The following is a 19,737-nucleotide window of genomic DNA, read 5'->3' as shown; positions in this document are numbered from 1 at the left end:
AAGAACGTGCAGGAGGAAGATAAGAAGTGAAAGTTTTGGCTGACCGGGCTAAGTTGAAAAAGCAATAACTAAGGTACCCTGGAATCTAAATTTTCCCCTTGGAAAATCTGGGGGGGGGGGCGTGAGTTCCTTGTTGCCCCCCACCATACCTTGTCATGGGTATTGGGGTCTCCTCCATCGGCCAGGTATTTATCGATCACAAGGATCCGGTTCTCCAGCGCGGCATCAAGAAACTGCTCTGGCGCCACCGATTCGATCTAAGAAAAGACAACGCAGAAGTGTTTACTGGGGTGCTCGAAAGGAGAGAGTCGGGGTACAGAAGGGAGGGAGAGTCAACGCGTGGGGAGTTTCCGGCGGCCATATTGACTTTTTTGACTCCCTGTGGCTCCTGGAGGAAGGTTCGTTTCCTGACAATGAGATCAATTAATCAGTGGAGCAACTTACTTCCAGAAGTTGTGAATGCTCCAACACTGGAGGCTTTTAAGAAGAGACTGGAGAGCCACTTTGTCTGGGATGCCATAAGGTCTCCTGCTTGAACAAGGGGTTGGACTAGAAGACCTCCAAGGTCCCTTCCAACTCTGTGACTCTGTTATTCCTTTTATTAAGAATGGCAAACTACCTTCATCTTGTTGCCAAGGAAACACCACAGACACGAATAAGTGTTTATGCTTTATATAAAAAAGCCGAAAGAGAACCATAATTTTATCTTCTCATTGCAAGTTTTCATCTGCCATCCTTTTTACATTTGTCCTTTCCAGAAATAGAGGCTCCCCCGAGACTGAATTCGTCTTACAAAATAGTGTTGAGAAATGAATGAGCAAAGGAGAGCAAAGAAATCTATACATGTATCTTCTCCTTTTTCTCCTCCTCCTGCTCCTCTCCTCCTTCTCCTACCTCCTCCTCTTCTACATCTTCCTCCTCCTCCTCCTCCTCTTCTCACTCCTCTTCCTCATTTCCTACATCTTCCTCCTCCTCTTCTCCTTCCTCTTCCTCTTTTCCTACAATCTTCCTCCTCCTCTTCCTCTTCTCCTACCTCTTCCTCTTCTCCTACATCTTCCTCCTCCTCTTCCTCTTCTCCTACCTCTTCCTCTTCTCCTACATCTTCCTCCTCCTCTTCCTCTTCTCCTTCCTCTTCTCCTACATCTTCTTCCTCCCTCTTCTCCTACCTCTTCCTCCTCCTCCTCTTCCTCTTCTCCTGCCTCTTCCTCCTCCTCCTCTTCCTCTTCTCCTTCCTCTTCCTCTTCTCCTACATCGAAGGAAGGAAGGAAGGAAGGAAGGGAGTGTTGATGCAGTGGTTAAAGTGCTGTATTGCAGGTTAACTCTGCCCACTGCCAGGAGTTTGATCCTGACTGGCTCAAGGTTGACTCAGCCTTCCATCCCTCCGAGGTGGGTAAAATGAGGACTCAGATTGTTGAGGGCAAGAGGCTGACTCTGTAAACCGCTTAGAGAGGTCTGGAAAACACTATAAAGCGGTATATAAGTCTAAGTGCTATTGCTATCTCAGTGCCCTTCTTCCCACTCTGATAATATTTATTCCTTTAGAATTGCAGCTAGAAAGCATAGATAGTCCTCGACTTACAAACCCATTTGTTTAGCAACCGGTCGAAGTTACAACGGCACCGAAAAAGGTGTCTTATGAACAGTCCTCACACGTACGACTGTTGTAGCGTTCCCCACGGTCATGTGATCAGAATTGGGGCACCTGGCAAGGGGCACGTATTGATGGTGGGTGCAGTGGCTCCTGGTCACGTTTATTGCCATTTGCAAAGCAAAGCCAACGGGGGAAATTCAGATCCATTTTTTAAAAAAAACCCAGGACCCCTTTGCGACTCCAGTGATTCACTTAAAAACCCTGCTCCCCCCCCCAAAAAAGGTCGTAAAATCAGACACGCCTCATTGCACAGCTTCTTTGATTCTGATTGTGGTCTCGTAAGTTAAGGGCTACCCATAAAGAGGCCTGGAGTGGACCCCAATGCCAGGTGATTATCTGGACAAGTCTAGGTAAGAATGGCCTACAGGCAGGGGTGGGCTGCTGGGGACTGCAAGAGAGCCCCTAGCTAAGACTCTGCGGGGCTCTCCGAGCCCCCAATAACCTCTAAAAGACAAGCAGCAAAGGGAAGCTCTTCATCGGCTTAATTGAACTTCTGGGCATTCAGCCAAAAACATTTCACACCTGGTAACAGTGTGGCAAGCTAGATAAACAATCCACTCAGTGCTTGCGAAGGAGAGCCACTGAGAACATTAGATAACATAGCCACTAGCCTCCGAGGGGATTAATTCCCAAATAATAAAAATCACATAACTCACCAAAAACTCCACTCCCTCTCAGAGTCATTGCTATTAAGCCTAGTTTCACACAGTCTTTTATTTAGGTATTAAATGCATAAAATAAACAACTTTTGGGTATATGTCTTTTTTTAGGTAATTAGGACAAAGAAGCAACGTTGAGTGGGCCACACCCACCCAGTCACATGACCACCTAGCCACATCCACCCAGCCAGTCATTGGGGCAGAGCCCCTTGCTAAAAAATTTGAAGGCCACCCCTGCCTACGGGTCTCAAAGAACTGGGAAAAACCCAAATTTTCTAGAAATAAGCAGGAGAGAGGACCAGGCACACACACCCCCACCCGCAAAAGCCCCCTTCTGAACTAGATATATAGAATAAACTATAGTGTCCTTTTGAATGTGCTCTTATCTACATACATTAAAATGAAATTTTGTTCCATAAGCTCTCAAAGGGTCTCCGCCTCCAATTTTACACTACATAACCATGACAGAATAAATAAATAAGTAGAAAATGATGTATATATCCACATATATTATACGACACAAGGAACAACACAGTGCTTACGGCAAGAAAAATCAAATCTCGCAGTTTTACCAGGCAGATGACCTGTTCCAGGATCTGGTAGTCCTGCTAGAAATAATTTGAAACTTCCTCCCAGAGGGGAGCAACAGAAACAGGTCATAAAATGGGCGTGTGGGGTCTCTAACGATGTTTTGAGCACAAAGCATATAGTGCTTATAAGCCGCATTCTGAATAATGGGAAGCCAGCTTCCTATAATATTCTTGGTTGTCCTCACCACTCTCTGTAGGGGCTTTCTATCTGAGGCGCTGCCGCCACCAAACCAAAGAGGGACGCAGTTCGTTAAAGTGCTCTCAATCGTGCCTCTGTAAAAAAGTGGCCAGGACAGAAGGAGAAGGATGTGCTCTCCTCATCTGACACACGAAATGTAGATGCTGGTTTGCACGTTTCACTTAAGGATGCCGTGTGGAGAGATCATTTCAGATTGTTAGTTATCTGCACCCCCAGATACTGAATATGTATCTATTCTTAGTATCTAATATTAATTCCGATAAGCAAAGCCATTTTTAACCCTTGCCAATGTCTAATCAGGATGCTCAAGGCCAGATCTAATGACACTTCTGAGCTGGACGCTTGGATCTTTCAGCGGAGCCCGACGCCTTCTCAAACATGCTGGAGATGCCCTGTCGAGGTTCTGCACATTGGAGGAACCTTCCGGAATACTTACGATGATTTCTGGCTCCTGCAGTTTGGGGAGGACCACTTTCTTACACTTCTTCTTCTTCTTCTGCTTGTGATGCTTGACAATGGCCGCCAAGTCTTCCAAGGTGTCGATCTTCAACCTGGCATTATTGAGAGCCTCAAGCTGGAAAAAAACAAATGAATGGGAGGAATAATAAGCTGACGACACCGTTGTTTAAGTTGGGACACCAGATCTGAGCTGCAAATATCTAAGGACCCCCCTCCTAGGAGTAGCAACGGTGGTTCGCGGACCGCTGGTGGTCTGTGAGAAAATGTTGGTGGTCTGAGGAAAAATTATTTGCGTTTTTTTATATTGCATTAAATTAGGGGGTCCTCAAACTACGGCCGCCTTTGGTGTCGCTGTGGAGTGTCCCCCTTCGGGGTCTTTTTTGTCCTGGTCGGAGGGGGCCAGAAATTCCAACTTGGGGCCTGGTTCGGCCTCCTGGTCTGGGGGCTTTGGGCAAAGGCTGGAGGGAAAGGCCACTGGTGGCAAAGACCCAGCACGACCGCATCATGGCCTGGAACCAGCTGACCATCTCAGCCCGCTGAGCCTCCAGGGGCCAGGACTTGGCCTTGCACTCCTGCAGGTCTTCCCTCTGCTTGGAAAGCCTATGCTCCTAGTCCTCAGGGAGGGGCTTCGGATGAACCTCCTTCTCGGCCAGATCCAATTTGAACTGAGCCCGCCGTTTCGTCAACTCTTTCTCCAACAACGACTTCCTGTTGGGGCCCCAAGGAGCTCGGGCACGTAGGTGAGGAGGGCCTGGGAGGGGAAGGGCAAGTAAAGGCCAGCGAGGCCCCCCCACGATGTGTGTGACATCCAGTTGACCACGCCCACCCAGTCACATGCCCACCCAGCCATGCCCACCCAGCCAGTCATTAGGCAGATCATATTAGCGGTCCGCAGAATTTAAAATTATGACTTTAGTGGTCCCTGAGGTCCAAAAGGTTGGTGACCCCCTGACCTAGAAGACCGCCCCCTAGGGAAGCAACCAGCATTCTGGGTCTCCTTGAGGGCATCTCCACAGCTTTTACAGAAACTCCGCAAACGGCTTACTTTTTTCTTCTTCTCGTCTTCTGCTTTCTGCTTCTCTCTTTCCACCGATTCCCACCAGGGCCCAGCCGGGCCAGAGCGCCAGCGTTCAGACTCCCAGGCTGTGCCTCTCGTCCGTGCTGCAAAACAGCCGACTTTCTCTTCGGGACGTTCCTCACTTACCTAGGGAAGGAAACCAGGGAGGAAAAAGAGTCACAAGAAGGAATGCTATGTGGGTCGCATGAGGCCTTCCGAGGCATTTTTTAAACAGAGATAACAGATAATAAGAGCTGGAAGGGACTTGGTAGGTCAACCCCCAACCCGAGCTACACCATTTCTGACTGACAGCAGTCCAGCCTCTTCTTGAAAGCCTCCAGGGATGAAGCTCCCACAACTTCTGAAGGCAACTTCAGTTCCACGGGTTGATGGTTCTCACTGTCAGGAAATTCCTCCTTATTTCCAGGCTGAATCTCTCCTTGTTCAGTTTCCATGCATTATTCCTTGTCTGGTCTTTGGATGCTTTAGAAAATAGATTGACCCCCTTCCTCCTCTCTGTGGCAGCCCCTCAAATATTGGATGCCTGCTATCCTGTCTCTCCTGGTCCTTCTCTTCACTGGATCAGCCAGGCCCAGTTCCTGCAACCATTCTTCATATGTCTCATCCTCCAGTCCCCTCATCATCCTGGTTGCTCTTCTCTGCACTCTTTCTAGAGTCTCAACATCTTTTTTATAGTGTGGTGACCAAAACTGGATGTAGGTGTGGTCTTACTAAGGCTTTATAGCAGGGGTCTTCAAACTTGACAGGTTTAAGATTTGTGGACTTCAACTCCCAGAATTCCTCCTCCAGTCGTGTTAGCTCAGGAATTCTGGGAGTTGGAAGTCCATAAGCCTTAAACTTACCAAGTTTGGAGACCTTTGCAGTAGACCAATCCCAACTCACAGACCAAACCTTACTCCCTTCTAGCACTGATGATATTACCTAGTTGGGTAATGAAACATCTGCAAGAAAACCACCAAAGCTGAGAGAACATCAAAGTCCCCACTGGTTCAACTCTGAGCTACAATTATTCTCTTCTATTAGGACAGGGGTCCCTAAACTTGATATCTTTAAGACTTGTGGACTTCAACTCCCAGAATTCCTCCTCCAGTCGCGTTAGCTCAGGAATTCTGGGAGTTGGAAGTCCACAAGCCTTAAACTTACCAAGTTTGAAGCCCCTTGCTTTATAGAGTGGGATTAGTGCCTCCTTTGATCTCGATTGAATCCCTCTGTTGATGCAATTTAGGATCGCGTTGGCTTTTTTGGCTGCTGCTGCACACGGCTGGCACACACCAAACCGGAGGGGGAGGGGGGGCTGCTGGGAGCCAAGGAGGCCCGGATCTAATAATCAAAGGGGACCAGAAGTTGGCAGAAATTAAAAAAACGAAAACAAAATATTGACAGCCTTAATAAAGGCGGTGATTTTGTTTCCTCAAATAGATGACATGGGAGCCAAGCCAGGGAACAGAAATAGAAAGCAGCAGTTAGAAAGGGGAGGGGGGGAGGGAGAGGGAGAGGGAAGGGGGAGAGAATTGGCACAAACTTCTTAAGGAAGATTCGGGTTGCATATTTTTTTAACACATGCCCTCTTGTTAGTTCTCTGCTTTTGGCTTCTTAATTAATTCACCAGCCCAAGCAGGAGGTCCATCATATTAAAATAATGTTTTGGCCAATATAATTGGTTTAGTTCTGGAGCTAATGAGTGTTTATTCTTCAAACTCTGTTGTTCTACCAGCAATTCTTTTTTAATATTGCTTTTCTTGGTCGGTTGTCGTCGTTACGTCTCTGTTACTTCTTCAAGCAAGGAAAAAAAAAACGAATAGGGAAATAGGGAAATAGGGAAACAACCTTAGATTTCAAAAGAGCAACTAGGAAGGCACCCCAAAGATGCTTTTCCAAGGGGCAACTGGAATTTTCTTTTGTTTTTTTTCCTTGAAGACGTTTCGCTTCTCATCCAAGAAGCTTCTTCGGTTCTGTAGAAAATTTTGTATTTTAAAAAACTCAGCTAATAATTCTGGGAATAAGGAGAACATCCATCTCTTTCTCCCTAGAGGTGCCAGCTCTTCACATTTAGAGATCAGTCTTAGGGAAACGTTATAGCTGCAGCTGATTGGTTTTATTTCGTTATCCTTCCAGAACCATGCAGTTGAGATGGGCAACTAGACAAACTCAGTTAATTAACTTATTAATTGCATCACACCCCCTTCCTCGCTTGCATTCAGAAAGGCCCCCTTGAAGGAAGGCTGCATTCAGGCAATATTCTTAACCTCACTCAATTCATTTAATCAAAATTAAGTTTGTTATGATATGTACAGAATAACCCTTGAGTAACAAGGATATAATATGCACATGGAAACGTTTATGAGAGTAGTTATGAATAATAATTTAGCCCCAGAGTTTTAAAAGAGCTGGCAGAGGTCATCTCAGAACTACTGCACCATATCTTTCAAAAATCCTGGAGCACCGGGGAACTACCAGAGGACTGGAAAAGAGCTGATGTGGTTCCCATCTTCAAAAAAGGGGAAAAAAACAGACCCAGGAAACTATAGACCAATCAGCCTAACATCAATACCCGGGAAGATGCTGGAAAAGATAATAAAAAAACAGATCTGCCAACATCTAGAAACAAGTAAAGTAATAACGAGCGGTCAGCATGGGTTTGTTAAAAACAGATCATGCCAAACCAATCTTATTTCATTCTTCAACACAGTGATTAAATTGGTAGACCAGCAAAATACTGTGGATATAATATATTTAGATTTCATCAAGGCATTCGATAAAGTAGACCACAACCTACTTCTTAGTAAGCTAGAAAAAAGTGGAATAGATAGCACCACTACTAGATGGATTCACAACTGGCTGGCAAATCGTACTCAACGAGTAGTCCTTAATGGGTCTAAGTCTACATGGAGGGAAGTAAGCAGTGGGGTGCCACAAGGTTGCGTCTTAGGACCACTACTCTTCAATATCTTCATTAGCGACTTAGATGAGGGAATAGAAGGGGAACCTATCAAATTTGCAGATGATACTAAGCTGGCAGGAATAGCTAACACCCAAGAAGACAGGCTCAAGATCCAGATGGATCTTAACAGACTAGAACACTGGGCCATGTCTAACAAAATGAAATTCAATATAGAGAAAAGTAAAGTCCTACACTTAGGCAAGAAAAACCAAAAGTACACATATAGACTGGGTGAAACCAGGTTCAATAGCAGGAACTGTGAGAGGGATCTTGGAGTCTTAGTGGACAACCAGCTAAATATGAGCCAGCAGTGTGCAGCAGCAGCCAAAAAAGCTAACGCAATCCTAAGTTGCGTTAACAGAGGGATACAGTTGAGATCAAGGGAAGTACTAATACCACTCTATAAAGCCTTAGTAAGGCCACACCTAGAGTACTGCATCCAGTTTTGATCACCACATTATAAAAAAGATGTTGAGACTCTAGAAAAAGTACAGAGAACAACCAGGTTGATTAGGGGACTGGAGGCTAAAACATACAACGAACGGTTGCAGGAACTGGGCATGGCTAGTCTAGGGAAGAGAAGGACCAGGGGAGATAGGAGAGCATCTTCCAATATTTGAGGCGCTGCCACAGGGAGGGAGGGGTCAAGCTATTTTCCAAAGCACCTATAGGCCAGACAAGGAATAATGGATGGAAACTGAACAAGGAGAGATTTAACCTGGAAACAAGGAGGAATTTTATGACAGTAAGAACAATCAATCCATGGAACAGAAGTTGCCCTCGGAAGTTGTGGGAGCGCCATCACTTGAGACTTTCAAGAAGAGATTGGACTGCCATTTGTCAGAAATGGTGTAGGGTAGAATAGAATAGAATAGAATAGAATAGAATAGAATAGAATAGAATAGAATAGAATGTTGGAATGGAATGGAATAGAATAGAATGAGGGATGAGTATTAATACTGGGCTTAACCTCACACCCTTGTTCAGTCGGGTTTTAGGAGAAATAGCAAAAATTCATTGTAGGGAAAAATTTGGCCATAAAGAGTCACCCTCGCAGCCTAACAAAACCTCCAGATTCAGGCAAAGTCTACTTGCCAAGGCTCTGGCAATGGAATGACAGGAATAGAAAAACTGCGGATTGTTTTATGCATTCTCTTTACAGCTTTTCCTGCCCTGCCGGCATTGAGATGAACACAGAAAACAATTCCATCACATTTTTGTTATTATTTTAATTCTGGCTCCTCATGCATTTTTTATTTTTTTTTAAAAAAAAGTGACAGTGGCTTATGAATTATTTCTGGTTGACTGCTTTGTCATGTTATTTTAATTGTGTTTTAAATCAAACTCCAGCCTTGTCAAACGTCCTGGCTATGCGCCTTGTTGTGGAACAACGGCAGGATATAAATTACAGAAGTAAACAAGCACAGACGTATCTCAGGCAGGAGAAGCAGGTCTGGCTCCGTTCCCATAACTTTCACCCCTGTTGGGTTCCAGTGTCCATCGCCTTGGGGAATAATTTGACAGGTTGGGAAGGATGGGGGATGGAATCTATTTCCTCTCGAACAGGGGTCTCCAACCTTGGCCACTTTAAGCCTGGAGGACTTCAGCTTTGCTGGCTGGGGAATTCTGGGAGTTGAAGTCCTCCAGGCTTAAAGTGGCCAAGGTTGGAGACCCCTGCTCTAGAAGGCATAAGGTTGGGGGAATTGATAAGAGCTTGAATGGGAGAGATGGGATAGGGAAAAAAAGAGAGAGAGAGATTTCCTTCTCACCCACTCAGAACAAGCAACAGATGGGAAGCTCACCAGGAAAAACTTGGATGGGTTCGATTTGGAGAGTGGGATATGCCCTCCCTCTTCAAAAACCCGAAAAGGTACCAATAAAGGAGAATATTGGCCCAGGGTGCACATGAAGGGGGTCCTTGGAGCTCTCTGAGCTTGGTGGGTTTTCTTGCAGATGTTTCGTGACCCAACTAGGGAACATCATCAGTGCTCGGAGGAAGTGGGGTTTGCACTTACGGAGGCTCGGAGAGGACAAAAAACAGGCCTCCTGGAAGTTTGGCAAGGCTGGAAATGGGCCTATTTCCAGCTTCCAGACAGCCTCCGGAGTCCGGGAAGGGCAAAAACACCACCGTGGTGCAGGAGGCCGACTAGGCCACGCCCACCATGGCCATGCCCACCCAGCCACTGGGCAGAGAAACCCTTGCTAACATTTTAGAAGCCCCCTCCTCCCCCTGTGCTTCGCCCATCTGTCTCCTTGGCCAAGGCAGTTTTGGGTTTCCGCAGAGGGCCGACCCGTCGAAGCTGTGCCCCTCCCATACCTCACTGGGGGAACGGTGCCAGGTCCTCCTATGCCACCGTCCTTCCTCGCCCCAGATGAAGCAACTGTCTATTCATAGACCGGCCTCAGGGTGTGACACTCGGCAGAAACATGATGTGGTGTCAGTGCCCGGTCACATTTCCAGTCGGGGTGGCCAAAGGGCAGGCCAAGACAGCCAGGCGCCAGAAGCAAAGCAGGCCCCAAATCCCTTCTGTTGCCTGGGGAAGGATCTCGAGTCCCGCACCTCCCTAGGTCGGAGCCCTGCAGCTCACCTACTACAACCTCTGCCCAGGATCCAGTAGAGGAGTGGTCCGCAACCTTTTTTGTGCCACGGCCCGGTACCAGCATCACAAAATCATCTGCGGCCCAGTACCGGCATCAGCACACATGGCAAGGCGAGCCGAGCGACCGGCCAGCCAGCCGTCCCCCGCTTCTCCCCGCCACCTTCAACTCCTCCTTTGTACCTGTGTCGATGGGCTTCGGCGACGGCTTCGGGACGGTCACTCGGCTCGCCTTGCCTTGGGTGCTGAAAGAATCCTCGCGCCTTAGTTTTGTTCGAAGCCACCCCCCACTTCGATGAAACTAAGGCGCGAGGATTCTTTCAGCACCCAAACGCCGCTTTCTACGCGGAAAAGCTCACCGGAAGCACTTTCATCAAAACAAGATGGCGGTGCCCAGCAAACTGGCGGCCCGGTATAAATTGTTTCACGGACCAGGCTTAAAGTGGCCAAGGTTGGAGACCCCTGCTCTAGAAGGCACAAGGTTGGGGGAATTGATCAGAGCTTGAATAGGAGAGATGGGATAGGGAAAAAAGAGAGAGAGAGATTTCCTTCTCACCCACTCAGAATGGTTTTGGGAAGAGGGCAAGCAGGTTTGAGGCCTGATGCAACCACCCAAATAAGACCACTCCTCTCCCTGCTATCTTAAGACCAGGAATGGATGTTTGTGGATGTTTCCCTGCAGTAGAGCACCAGGGAGCTTATGCAAAGGGGCTGCCTGATGGATGGAGACCCTGATAGGGGAAATGACAAGGAACACGTGCCCCTCAGGCAAAGCGTCTGCCCTCCATCTCTCTCCTTATTCACAGAGCCTTCCCACGTCATGAGACCGACAAGTTGCGTTCGCACAAACACACAAAACCGCTCAGCAGCGGCATTTGTACCCAAGGACGCAGTTTCGGGAAAGGATAGTTAACCAACGCTTTAGGGCTTAGCCCAATCTTTCTCAAACTTGGCGACTTTTAGATGCGTGGACTTCCAGAATTTCCCAGCTGGAGAATTCTGGGAGTTGGAAGTCTACGCCTCTGGAACTTGCCAAGGTTGGGAAGCAGTGTGGTTCAGCCATCTTGGTTAGTTTATAATCCATTGTACGGTTGCAGGAACTTGGCCTGGCTAGTCTAGGGAAGAGAAGGACCAGGGGAGACAGGAGAACAGTCTTCCAATATTTGAGGGGTTGTCACAAAGAAGAGGGAGTCAAGCTATTTTCCAAAGCCTTAAAGCCTTAGTAAGACCACACCCAGAGTACTGCATCAAGGTTTGGTCACCATACTATAAAAAAGAGGTTGAGACTCTGGAAAGAGTGTAGAGAAGAGCAACCAGGATGATGAGGGGACTGGAGACTAAAACGTATGAAGAACGGTTGCAGGAACTGGGCCTGGCTAGTCTAGTAAAGAGAAGGACCAAGGGACACAGGATAGCAGTCTTCCAATATCTGAGGGGCTGCCCCAGAGAGGAGGAGGGGGTCAAGCTATTTTCCAAAGCATTCCAAGGCCAGACAAGGAATAATGGATGGAAACTGAACAAGGAGAGAGATTCAACCTGGAAATAAGGAGGAATTTCCTGACAGTGAGAACAGTCAAACCAATGGAACAGAAGTTGCCTTTGGAAGTTGTGGGAGCTTCATCCCTGGAGGCTTTCAAGAAGAGATCGGACTGCCATCAGTCAGAAATGGTGTAGGGTCTCCTGCTTGGGAGCGGGGTTGGACTAGATGATCTTCAAGGTCCCTTCCAACTCTGTTAATCTGTACTGGGCAAACCCAGGAAACAAGCTTCTTCAGTAACTGGGTTAAGTGTGCAAAAAAAACAGCCAAGCTGCTTGCTTTTATGTTCGGTGAACCGAAGGATGTAAGAGAGCCGTCCTGCTTTCAATCGCTGTCATATTGAAGAACGCAACCGGGTAAGGGCCTTTTTGGGGTCCACTGGGGGACTCAGGAACTCCAAGTCGAGCACTTCTCCTTGGAAAGGTCTTCTGAAACGAGCCACCTGAAAGCATCCCATCGCTCAGGGCCCAGGAATCCTGAACCTCCATTGCTCCAGAAATGTGATCCCGTCTTGGCATTTCTACCTTCTGGGGCCAAGCAGCCATGGAATGTCTCCACAGCTCTCCGTGAGGAATTCCAGACCCTCCGAGAGGGTCAACCTGCTTCTTTGCTTCCTTCCTTCTTAGGCTAACAGATTCCGAGGGATCTTGAATGGTTTTGGTAAGAGGGCAAGCAGGTTTGAGGCCTGATGCAACCACCCAAATAAGACCACTCCTCTCCCTGCTATCTTAAGACCAGGAATGGATTTGTGGATGTTTCTTGGTCGAGGACCTAGGACAGAGGTCTCCAAACTTGGCAACTTTTAAGACTTGTGGACTTCAGCTCCCAGAATTCTTCAGCCAGTGGGCTGAGGAATTCTGGGAGTTGAAGTCCAGGTCTTAAAGTTGCCAAGTTTAAGGACCCTCGTCCCAGGAGAACCTCTCTCCTCCACTGGCATCTATAAAGTACTAGCTCTATACCCGTGCTTCGCTACGAAACTATGTGGTTTGGCTTAGTTTTGGGGGAGGAAAATAAGGGGGGAAATTTCTGCCTCTGCCTACCAGCATCCATCGATATTCATCTGGCTAGCGTCCTGTCAGTGTGTCGGACAGTTGAGGGCTGTTTGGAAACTGAGACAGTATTTTCTTTGTGAACAAGGAGACAGCAAGGAGCCTGGGCGTGGCTTAGCTCAACTGTTCTGTATTAAAGCTGCTTGGTGCTGTGAAACTAAAACCGAAACTGAAACTGAAACTCCTCTGCTTGTGTTTTGCATTTGGAACAGATTTCTTTTCAGGTGGGGGAGGGGAATAGAACTCCTTAGCACCAGAGTATATTATTATTATTATTATTATTATTATTATTATTATTATTATTATTATTATTAATAATAATAATAATAATAATAATATAATATAGGAAATACTCTAAATGCTCTGATGGTCATTTTGAAAAATCCTTTCTTAGTGAAGCACCTAGAAGCCAAGAGGAACATATGTGCCAAATTTCAAGTTTGTAGGCTTTATGGTTCTGGAGATTTTGTGATAATTAATGCGTGAGTCGTATTTCGCTTTTATATATATAGATTCAGAAGGTTTTCTGGGGAGTTGTGAAGGCCACCACAGCAGAAGAAACAACAGTGTGATCTTAATTCAGGGGGTTTCCAACCTTAGCAACTTTAAGAATTGTGGACTTCCAAGTCCCAGAATTCCTCAAGCCAGCATGAGGCTGGCTGAGGAATTCTGGGAGTTGAAGTCCACAATTCTTGAAGTTGCTAAGGTTGGAGACCCCTGCTCTGGCTGACCCAAGGTTTCTCTCCCTCAAAGGAAGTTCCAACCTCCTTCATGTCCAGAGGGAAGGTCTTTGGATCATCATTAGGTAACAGAATCGCAGCCATGCTACTTCTCCATCCAGAGAGGCCTTGTGGGCCAAACGGGCCATCATGCCAGGTTAGGCTTAAGGCTGGGAACCTTCTGGTCCCTGACATAGTGCTATTGAATTGGGAATCAGGACGCTTGCAAAGTTGTGAGTTCAGAAGTGTGGGAATTGGTGGGATCGAGTTAAATTGGAACAGCTGGTTTCTGGTTTCTTGGGTGCGCCGTGCCAAGTGAGGATTGAGGAATTGCGGGGAGCTGAGAGCCAGATCTTTATTGATACCACAGCAATAACTGGGCTCATCTCCTGCAACCCTTTCGGATCCCTAACTGTACCATAAACTATTTGTTCGTTCCTTCTAAGGCAGAGATTTTCTTGAATATTTTCCCCTCCAGGCTGGGGCTCTCTTCTTGGCAGAGTTCCGGAGGCATCTAGTGGCTGGTGCTCCTCTCCGTTACAAAGCCGAAGAAGAGCCAGCGCTGTCCGAAGACGTCTCCGTGGTCATGTGGCCGGCAGGACTACACGCCTTCGAAGGTGCATAGAACGCTGTTCCCTTCCCACCAAAGGGGTCCCTATTTTTCTAGTTTCATTTTTGTTTTTTTTACGTGCTTTCGAACTGCTACGTTGGCAGAAGCTGGGACCAAGGAAGGGGAGCTCATTCCGTGATGTGGCGCTGGGGATTCGAACCGCCGGACTGCCAACTTTCTGACTGACAAGCTCAGCGTTCTTAGCCACTGAGCCACCGCATAACCCGAGCCATCAGAACATTTTAAAAAGGGATACAGGGAAACCCAACAGCCTCGTCACATAGAAGGAGACTGCCCCAAAATATAATTCAGCATTTGGAAGGTGTGGGATTGTTGTCGTTGTCCAGGGCAGGAAAACTGACTGGTCCAAGGCTGAGAATTTAAGAGTCTCCTCCATATTTCGAATTGTTAAACTGAGAGTGTCACTGGATTAAAAATCATTGGGGAGGGTGGGGGAAGCTATACTGATAGATGAGAAAAAACTCAAGAAGGGCATAATCCAACAAATCTGAGCCACAGGTCGCGCAATCTCCCAAAATGTGCATAGGCCAACTCCTAAACTTATGATTGTCAAATTAGCAACAAAGAGGTGGGGACTTCAACTCCTAGACTTCCTAGCCAGCCTGAAGTCCACGTATTGCTAAGGTTGAGAAAGACAGACCAAAAACCATGGTTATCCGCTCTACAGAACTTCAACTCCTAGACTTCCTAGCCAGCCTGAAGTCCACGCATTGCTAAGGTTGAGAAAGACAGACCAAAAACCATGGTTGTCCGCTCTACAGAACTTCAACTCCTAGACTTCCTAGCCTGCCTGAAGTCCATGTATTGCTAAGGTTGAGAAAGACAGACCAAAAACCATGGTTGTCCGCTCTACAGAACTTCAACTCCTAGACTTCCTAGCCAGCCTGAAGTCCATGCATTGCTAAGGTTGAGAAAGACAGACCAAAAACCATGGTTGTCCGCTCTACAGAACTTCAACTCCTAGACTTCCTAGCCAGCCTGAAGTCCATGCATTGCTAAGGTTGAGAAAGACAGACCAAAAACCATGGTTGTCCGCTCTACAGAACTTCAACTCCTAGACCTCCTAGCCAGCCTGAAGTCCATGCATTGCTAAGGTTGAGAAAGACAGACCAAAAACCATGGTTGTCCGCTCTACAGAACTTCAACTCCTAGACTTCCTAGCCAGCCTGAAGTCCATGTATTGCTAAGGTTGAGAAAGACAGACCAAAAACCGTGGTTATCCGCTCTACAGAACATCCTATCCCCACACCAATCCATCACCCTGTATTCTGGTTTAACGTAATAGCATGGTTCACACCTGTGATGACTTAAATGGACTTCCTTCTAATGTGCTCAACCAGAAACAATTTTCTCTTATTTCACTCTAATCTAATCATGTTAGAAGAGCCCATTTAGGGGAACAAGGCAGAACTGGAAATTGTCCAACAGCAGGAAGACGATGGCTGTGAGTTCAGTTTTTAAAAGGACATCACACGTTGTGCAGGCAGATAAACATGCCTGCTCCTGGGAATGAAAACCTGGATTAATTCCCAACATCACTGTGGTTCTTCAAGCACTTCCCTCCAGGCACCACCGAGGCGCATCTATGAAGTCATCTTTCAAATGATTGATTCAACTTATTTCTTATTCAGAGAACGTTCAACCCTGGGATGCAGAGAGAAAATTTGGATTGGAAATGGGAGGATGGGTTCACATGAACAGGTGAAACCCCAACCAAATGCAGGATAACAAGAACCTTGCTGTTCGCAAAGTGTGTCACGTCCGAACCAACCAACCAACAACCGGTATTCTGGCGGTTTCACACAACGGCCTGAATCAACGGACGATGTTCTCGCAAACAATGGACCACAAGTCACCGTTCTATAGGAGCCTACTTTAGAGTTGCACAAACTCACGTCTCTCATTTGGGGAGATGGATTCAGACAACCCAATCAACTAGACCCAGTTGGATTCAGCCGTTTTGGACTGGTTTTTAGCGAACTGGATGCTGATTTTATATCTGGTTCACCAAACCGGTAGTTGCAACGACTGGCTGGCCCCGCTCACCCAGTCTTCACATGGCCCATTTTGGATCCTGGTGCAGGGCCCGCGCAAAGGCTCAAGGATGGCAAAAAATGGGCCTTGTGAAGGGTCTGGAAGGCTGGAAATGGGCCGTTTTCACCCTCCTGGAAGCTCGTGGGAAGCCTCCAGAGCCCGAAGAGGGCAAAGACGTCTCCCCCCGCCCCGCTATGGTGCAGGAGGCCGAGTAGGCCATGTCCACCATGGTCACACCCAACTGGGCAGAAAACCGGTTGCTGAAATTTTGAATCCCATCTCTGACTAGAACAACCAGATAGCCAGGTTTAACTATTACAATATGGATCTTCGTCAAAAGTTTGAGAAGGCACGGAGAACCAGTGATGAATATACGATTGTATTTTACTCAACATTTAATCTCCGTTATTCATCACAGTATTCGTCACTTGCTACTGGCAGAAGATATGATTCATTACCAGCTAGAAAACGGATCCATCACCGCGTACGTTTAAAATACACTTTAGGCAGGTTCCCGATACCAGCTCAGTGCACACTGATAAGGTTAAACAGAAAGGTTTCAAAAGGATTCTGAATTTCAATCCGTTTTCAGTTTTCACAAGCAGGCCTTCGTCAGCCTGAATGCTGATGGCTTACACAGTGCTGTATATTTGTGATTTGATTCTTAATTTCCCCCTTTTGTGCAAACAGCCTTTCCAAAGCGAGTGAGAAATTCTGCTCTTTTCCTGGCCCAAGGCTGAGAATTGCTCCGGTTACCGAAATGACCCAGTTTCTGGTACATTCCTCATGCACACTGGCTTTGCCTCACTAGGCAAGAATTTAACACATGCAAGAATTCAGCTCAATTGGCACAGGGAGAAATACAGAGGGTTCTATGTGAGTGAAAGGCAATCATTTGTGTGTGTGTGTCTGTGTGTGTTTAAAGATCTGTGCTTGAAAACAAAAATGAAATTCGAGTAGAGTCTGCCTGCATTCGCATCACATATTTAAATAGCTTTCTCATGAACCCATTTTCTGGGTTCATACAATACATGGAACCAAACCAAGCTGGTTTCACAAATCACACTTGCCAATGGGTCCGGCATTGAGGGGGCGGAGAGAGATGTTGGAATCACAGTTTGAATTAACCCAATTCCTGTGAATGTGATGCAAAAGCAGGCATCTGAAGATTAACTGACCTGGGGGAATCCCAGAGTTATTTTTTTTCAGGAGGCCACTGGAGTTTTTTTTTTGCTTTTTCTTTTGAAGACGTTTCGCTTCTCATCCAAGAAGCTTCTTCAGCTCTGACTGGAAGGTGGGGAATGGGAGGATGACTGAGAATCTCTAGAGACTTTTAGCTATGCAATTTGAGATGAACACGCTGGATTTCCAGAGGAAGAAAAAAATGCAGACTACAGAAACCATGTGCGTTCCTCAGGTGACCCTGAGGACACAGACAAACCTCCAAGTGGCCTCAACGACCCTCTAAAAGGATGCAAATGACCAGCTGTCTGCAAGGACTATGAATCTTTCCATTCCCCACCGTCCAGTCAGAGCTGAAAAAGCTTCTTGGAGGAAAAGGGAAATGTCTTCAAAAGAAAAAGAAAAAACAAGGAAGTTCAGTTGCCTACTTTAAAAAAAGGCACCTTTAGGACAACCATGACTTGGATGACTGAGAATTACAGACTTTGACCTGGAGGATATATAGACCCCAGAGTTCTCTGCACCCCTCTTTCATAACAGCTCTATGATTTGATTCACAAGTGGGCCACTCTTCCACCCTGCTTAACTTACTCAAAACAAACCCAAGGAATCCGTGTTGGCCTGGATTGGAATAATAGGATTGGAGAGGATCTTGCAGGCCTTCAACTCCTGTCCAAGGCAGGATGTCTTATTGCAACCTGGATAAATGGCTGTCCAATCTTTTCCAGAAGTCCTCTGGTGATGAAGCCCCCACAACCTCTGAAGACAAGCTGTTCCATTGATTTATTGTCAGGAAATGTTCTCTTTAGTTCAAGGTTGGGTCTGCCTTTAAGGAGCTTCCACCCATCCCTGGTCGTCCTGCCTTTCTTTGCAGAATAGGTTGACCCCTCCTTCCCGGGGACAGCCCTTCAAGCGTTGGGAGGCAGCTATCACGTCAGCCCTCATCCTTCCCTTTGTTAGACTAGACCAGTGGTCTCCAACCAGTGGGCTGGGGACCACTGGTGGTCCACGAGAAAATTTGGGGGGCCCGCAGAGAAATGTCACCCCCCAAAGCAATTAATCCAGGCTGCGCGGGAACACAAGGCTGCGCCGCCCACATGGCCCGTGGGAACACAAGGCTTGCGTCGCTTGCATTGCGAACAACACGAGGTAGTGAGGGGAGGGGGGAAAGGACAGAGGGGGGGAAGTTGCCCCACTCGCCCCACACACTTGTCCTGGCCACGGGGATGCTTCTTTCAGCTTCTTTCTTCTTCTGCTTTTGCCTGCACGCAAGGAAAGCAGCCAAAGTCTTTCTTTCTCTCCCCCAAACTCCTCCAGAAATGAGTCTTTGGGACCCTGCAAGGCCTCCTGCTCCAAGAGGCTGCGCCGGTGTGACAAGCCTCACAAAGACTCATTTCTGGTGGAGTTTCAGGGAGAGAAAGAAAGACTTCTGCAGCTCCTGCTGCTTTCCTTGCATGAAGCCAAAAGTCTCTCTCTCTCCCCCTGAGAATAGAGCTGGAGACGGTATCCTGCGATCCCAAATAAAGAACGATCAATCGGTAGGAAAATGGCGGTGGGGGAATTTTCCTGCAGACTTTTTTGGGGCTTTTCCCAGGGTCTCTGGTCCACGGGATATAAAATTTATGCGTTTGGTGGTCCCTGAGGTCCAAAAGATTGGCGACCCCTGGACTAGACAAACCCAATTCCCTCAACGGCTCATCCTATGGTTTATTATCTACAGTTAGTTCCCCACTCAACCCCAACCCAACCCTTCTCAGTCTTACCAATTGCTGAATGCTGAGAATCTCCATGGTCCTCCCTTGCAGAGCCGCAGTGCTCTCTCTCTCTCTCCAGCGCCTTGCCTGGACAGCTGCATTTATTCTGTCCCGGGGAAGGGTGGATTTAGGCTGCCATCCAAAAACTCCTCTGGCACCCACTTGGGCCCAGCAACTGGATTGCTGGAGTGCCATGTAACACCCGCTAAAATAACTTCATTAAATGCCTCTAGTGACTGCCCATATCCAGAGAGAGGAAGGTATGGAGGGGAGGGAGTGAAGGAACAGGCCATTAATTCAACATTTCAGCCGGTGAGTTTCCCAAGCCTTCGATGAAACCGGATTGGCTTTTCCTATCAGCCCAAGAGAAACGGGCTGTGGAAACACCATTTCTGGAAAAAAATTTCCCTGCACTGTTGCAGAGTTATAGCCGAGGAAGGGCGAAGTAGTTTGTTGTTCTGGACTAGTAGTCACCAACCAGTGGGCCGGGGACCACTGGTGGTCCACGAGAAAATTTTGGTGGTCCGCAGAGAAATGTCACCCCCAAAGCAATTAATCCAGGCTGCACAGGAACACAAGGTTTGCGTCGCTTGCATTGCGAACAACATGAGGTAGTGGGGGGAAGAGCGGAGGAGGGGACTTGCCCCATTTGCCCCA

General features: G+C 47.2%; 1 protein-coding gene across 1 annotated transcript in view; it reads right to left on the bottom strand.

The window, feature by feature from the left end:
* Positions 1-19,244, bottom strand: part of ANKRD23 (ankyrin repeat domain 23) — a 31,035-nt gene extending 11,791 nt beyond the window's left edge. The window contains exons 1-4 of the mRNA XM_026715284.2: positions 19,090-19,244; positions 4,604-4,762; positions 3,536-3,673; positions 150-257 (exon numbers count right to left, since the gene is read on the bottom strand). Coding sequence (XP_026571069.2) covers positions 150-257; positions 3,536-3,673; positions 4,604-4,762; positions 19,090-19,116 — 432 coding nt within the window. The 5' untranslated portion in view covers positions 19,117-19,244. The remainder of the gene's footprint in view (positions 1-149; positions 258-3,535; positions 3,674-4,603; positions 4,763-19,089) is intronic.
* Between the last annotated feature and the right edge of the window lie 493 nt (positions 19,245-19,737).

This window comes from Pseudonaja textilis, chromosome 9 (assembly GCF_049901715.1).
Source record: "Pseudonaja textilis isolate UNSWEBS1 chromosome 9, rPseTex1.2, whole genome shotgun sequence".
In the NCBI taxonomy this organism is placed as follows: Eukaryota; Metazoa; Chordata; class Lepidosauria; order Squamata; family Elapidae; genus Pseudonaja; species Pseudonaja textilis.
Note: the sequence above shows the minus strand (reverse complement) of the source record. Positions and strands in the feature narration are given on the sequence as shown.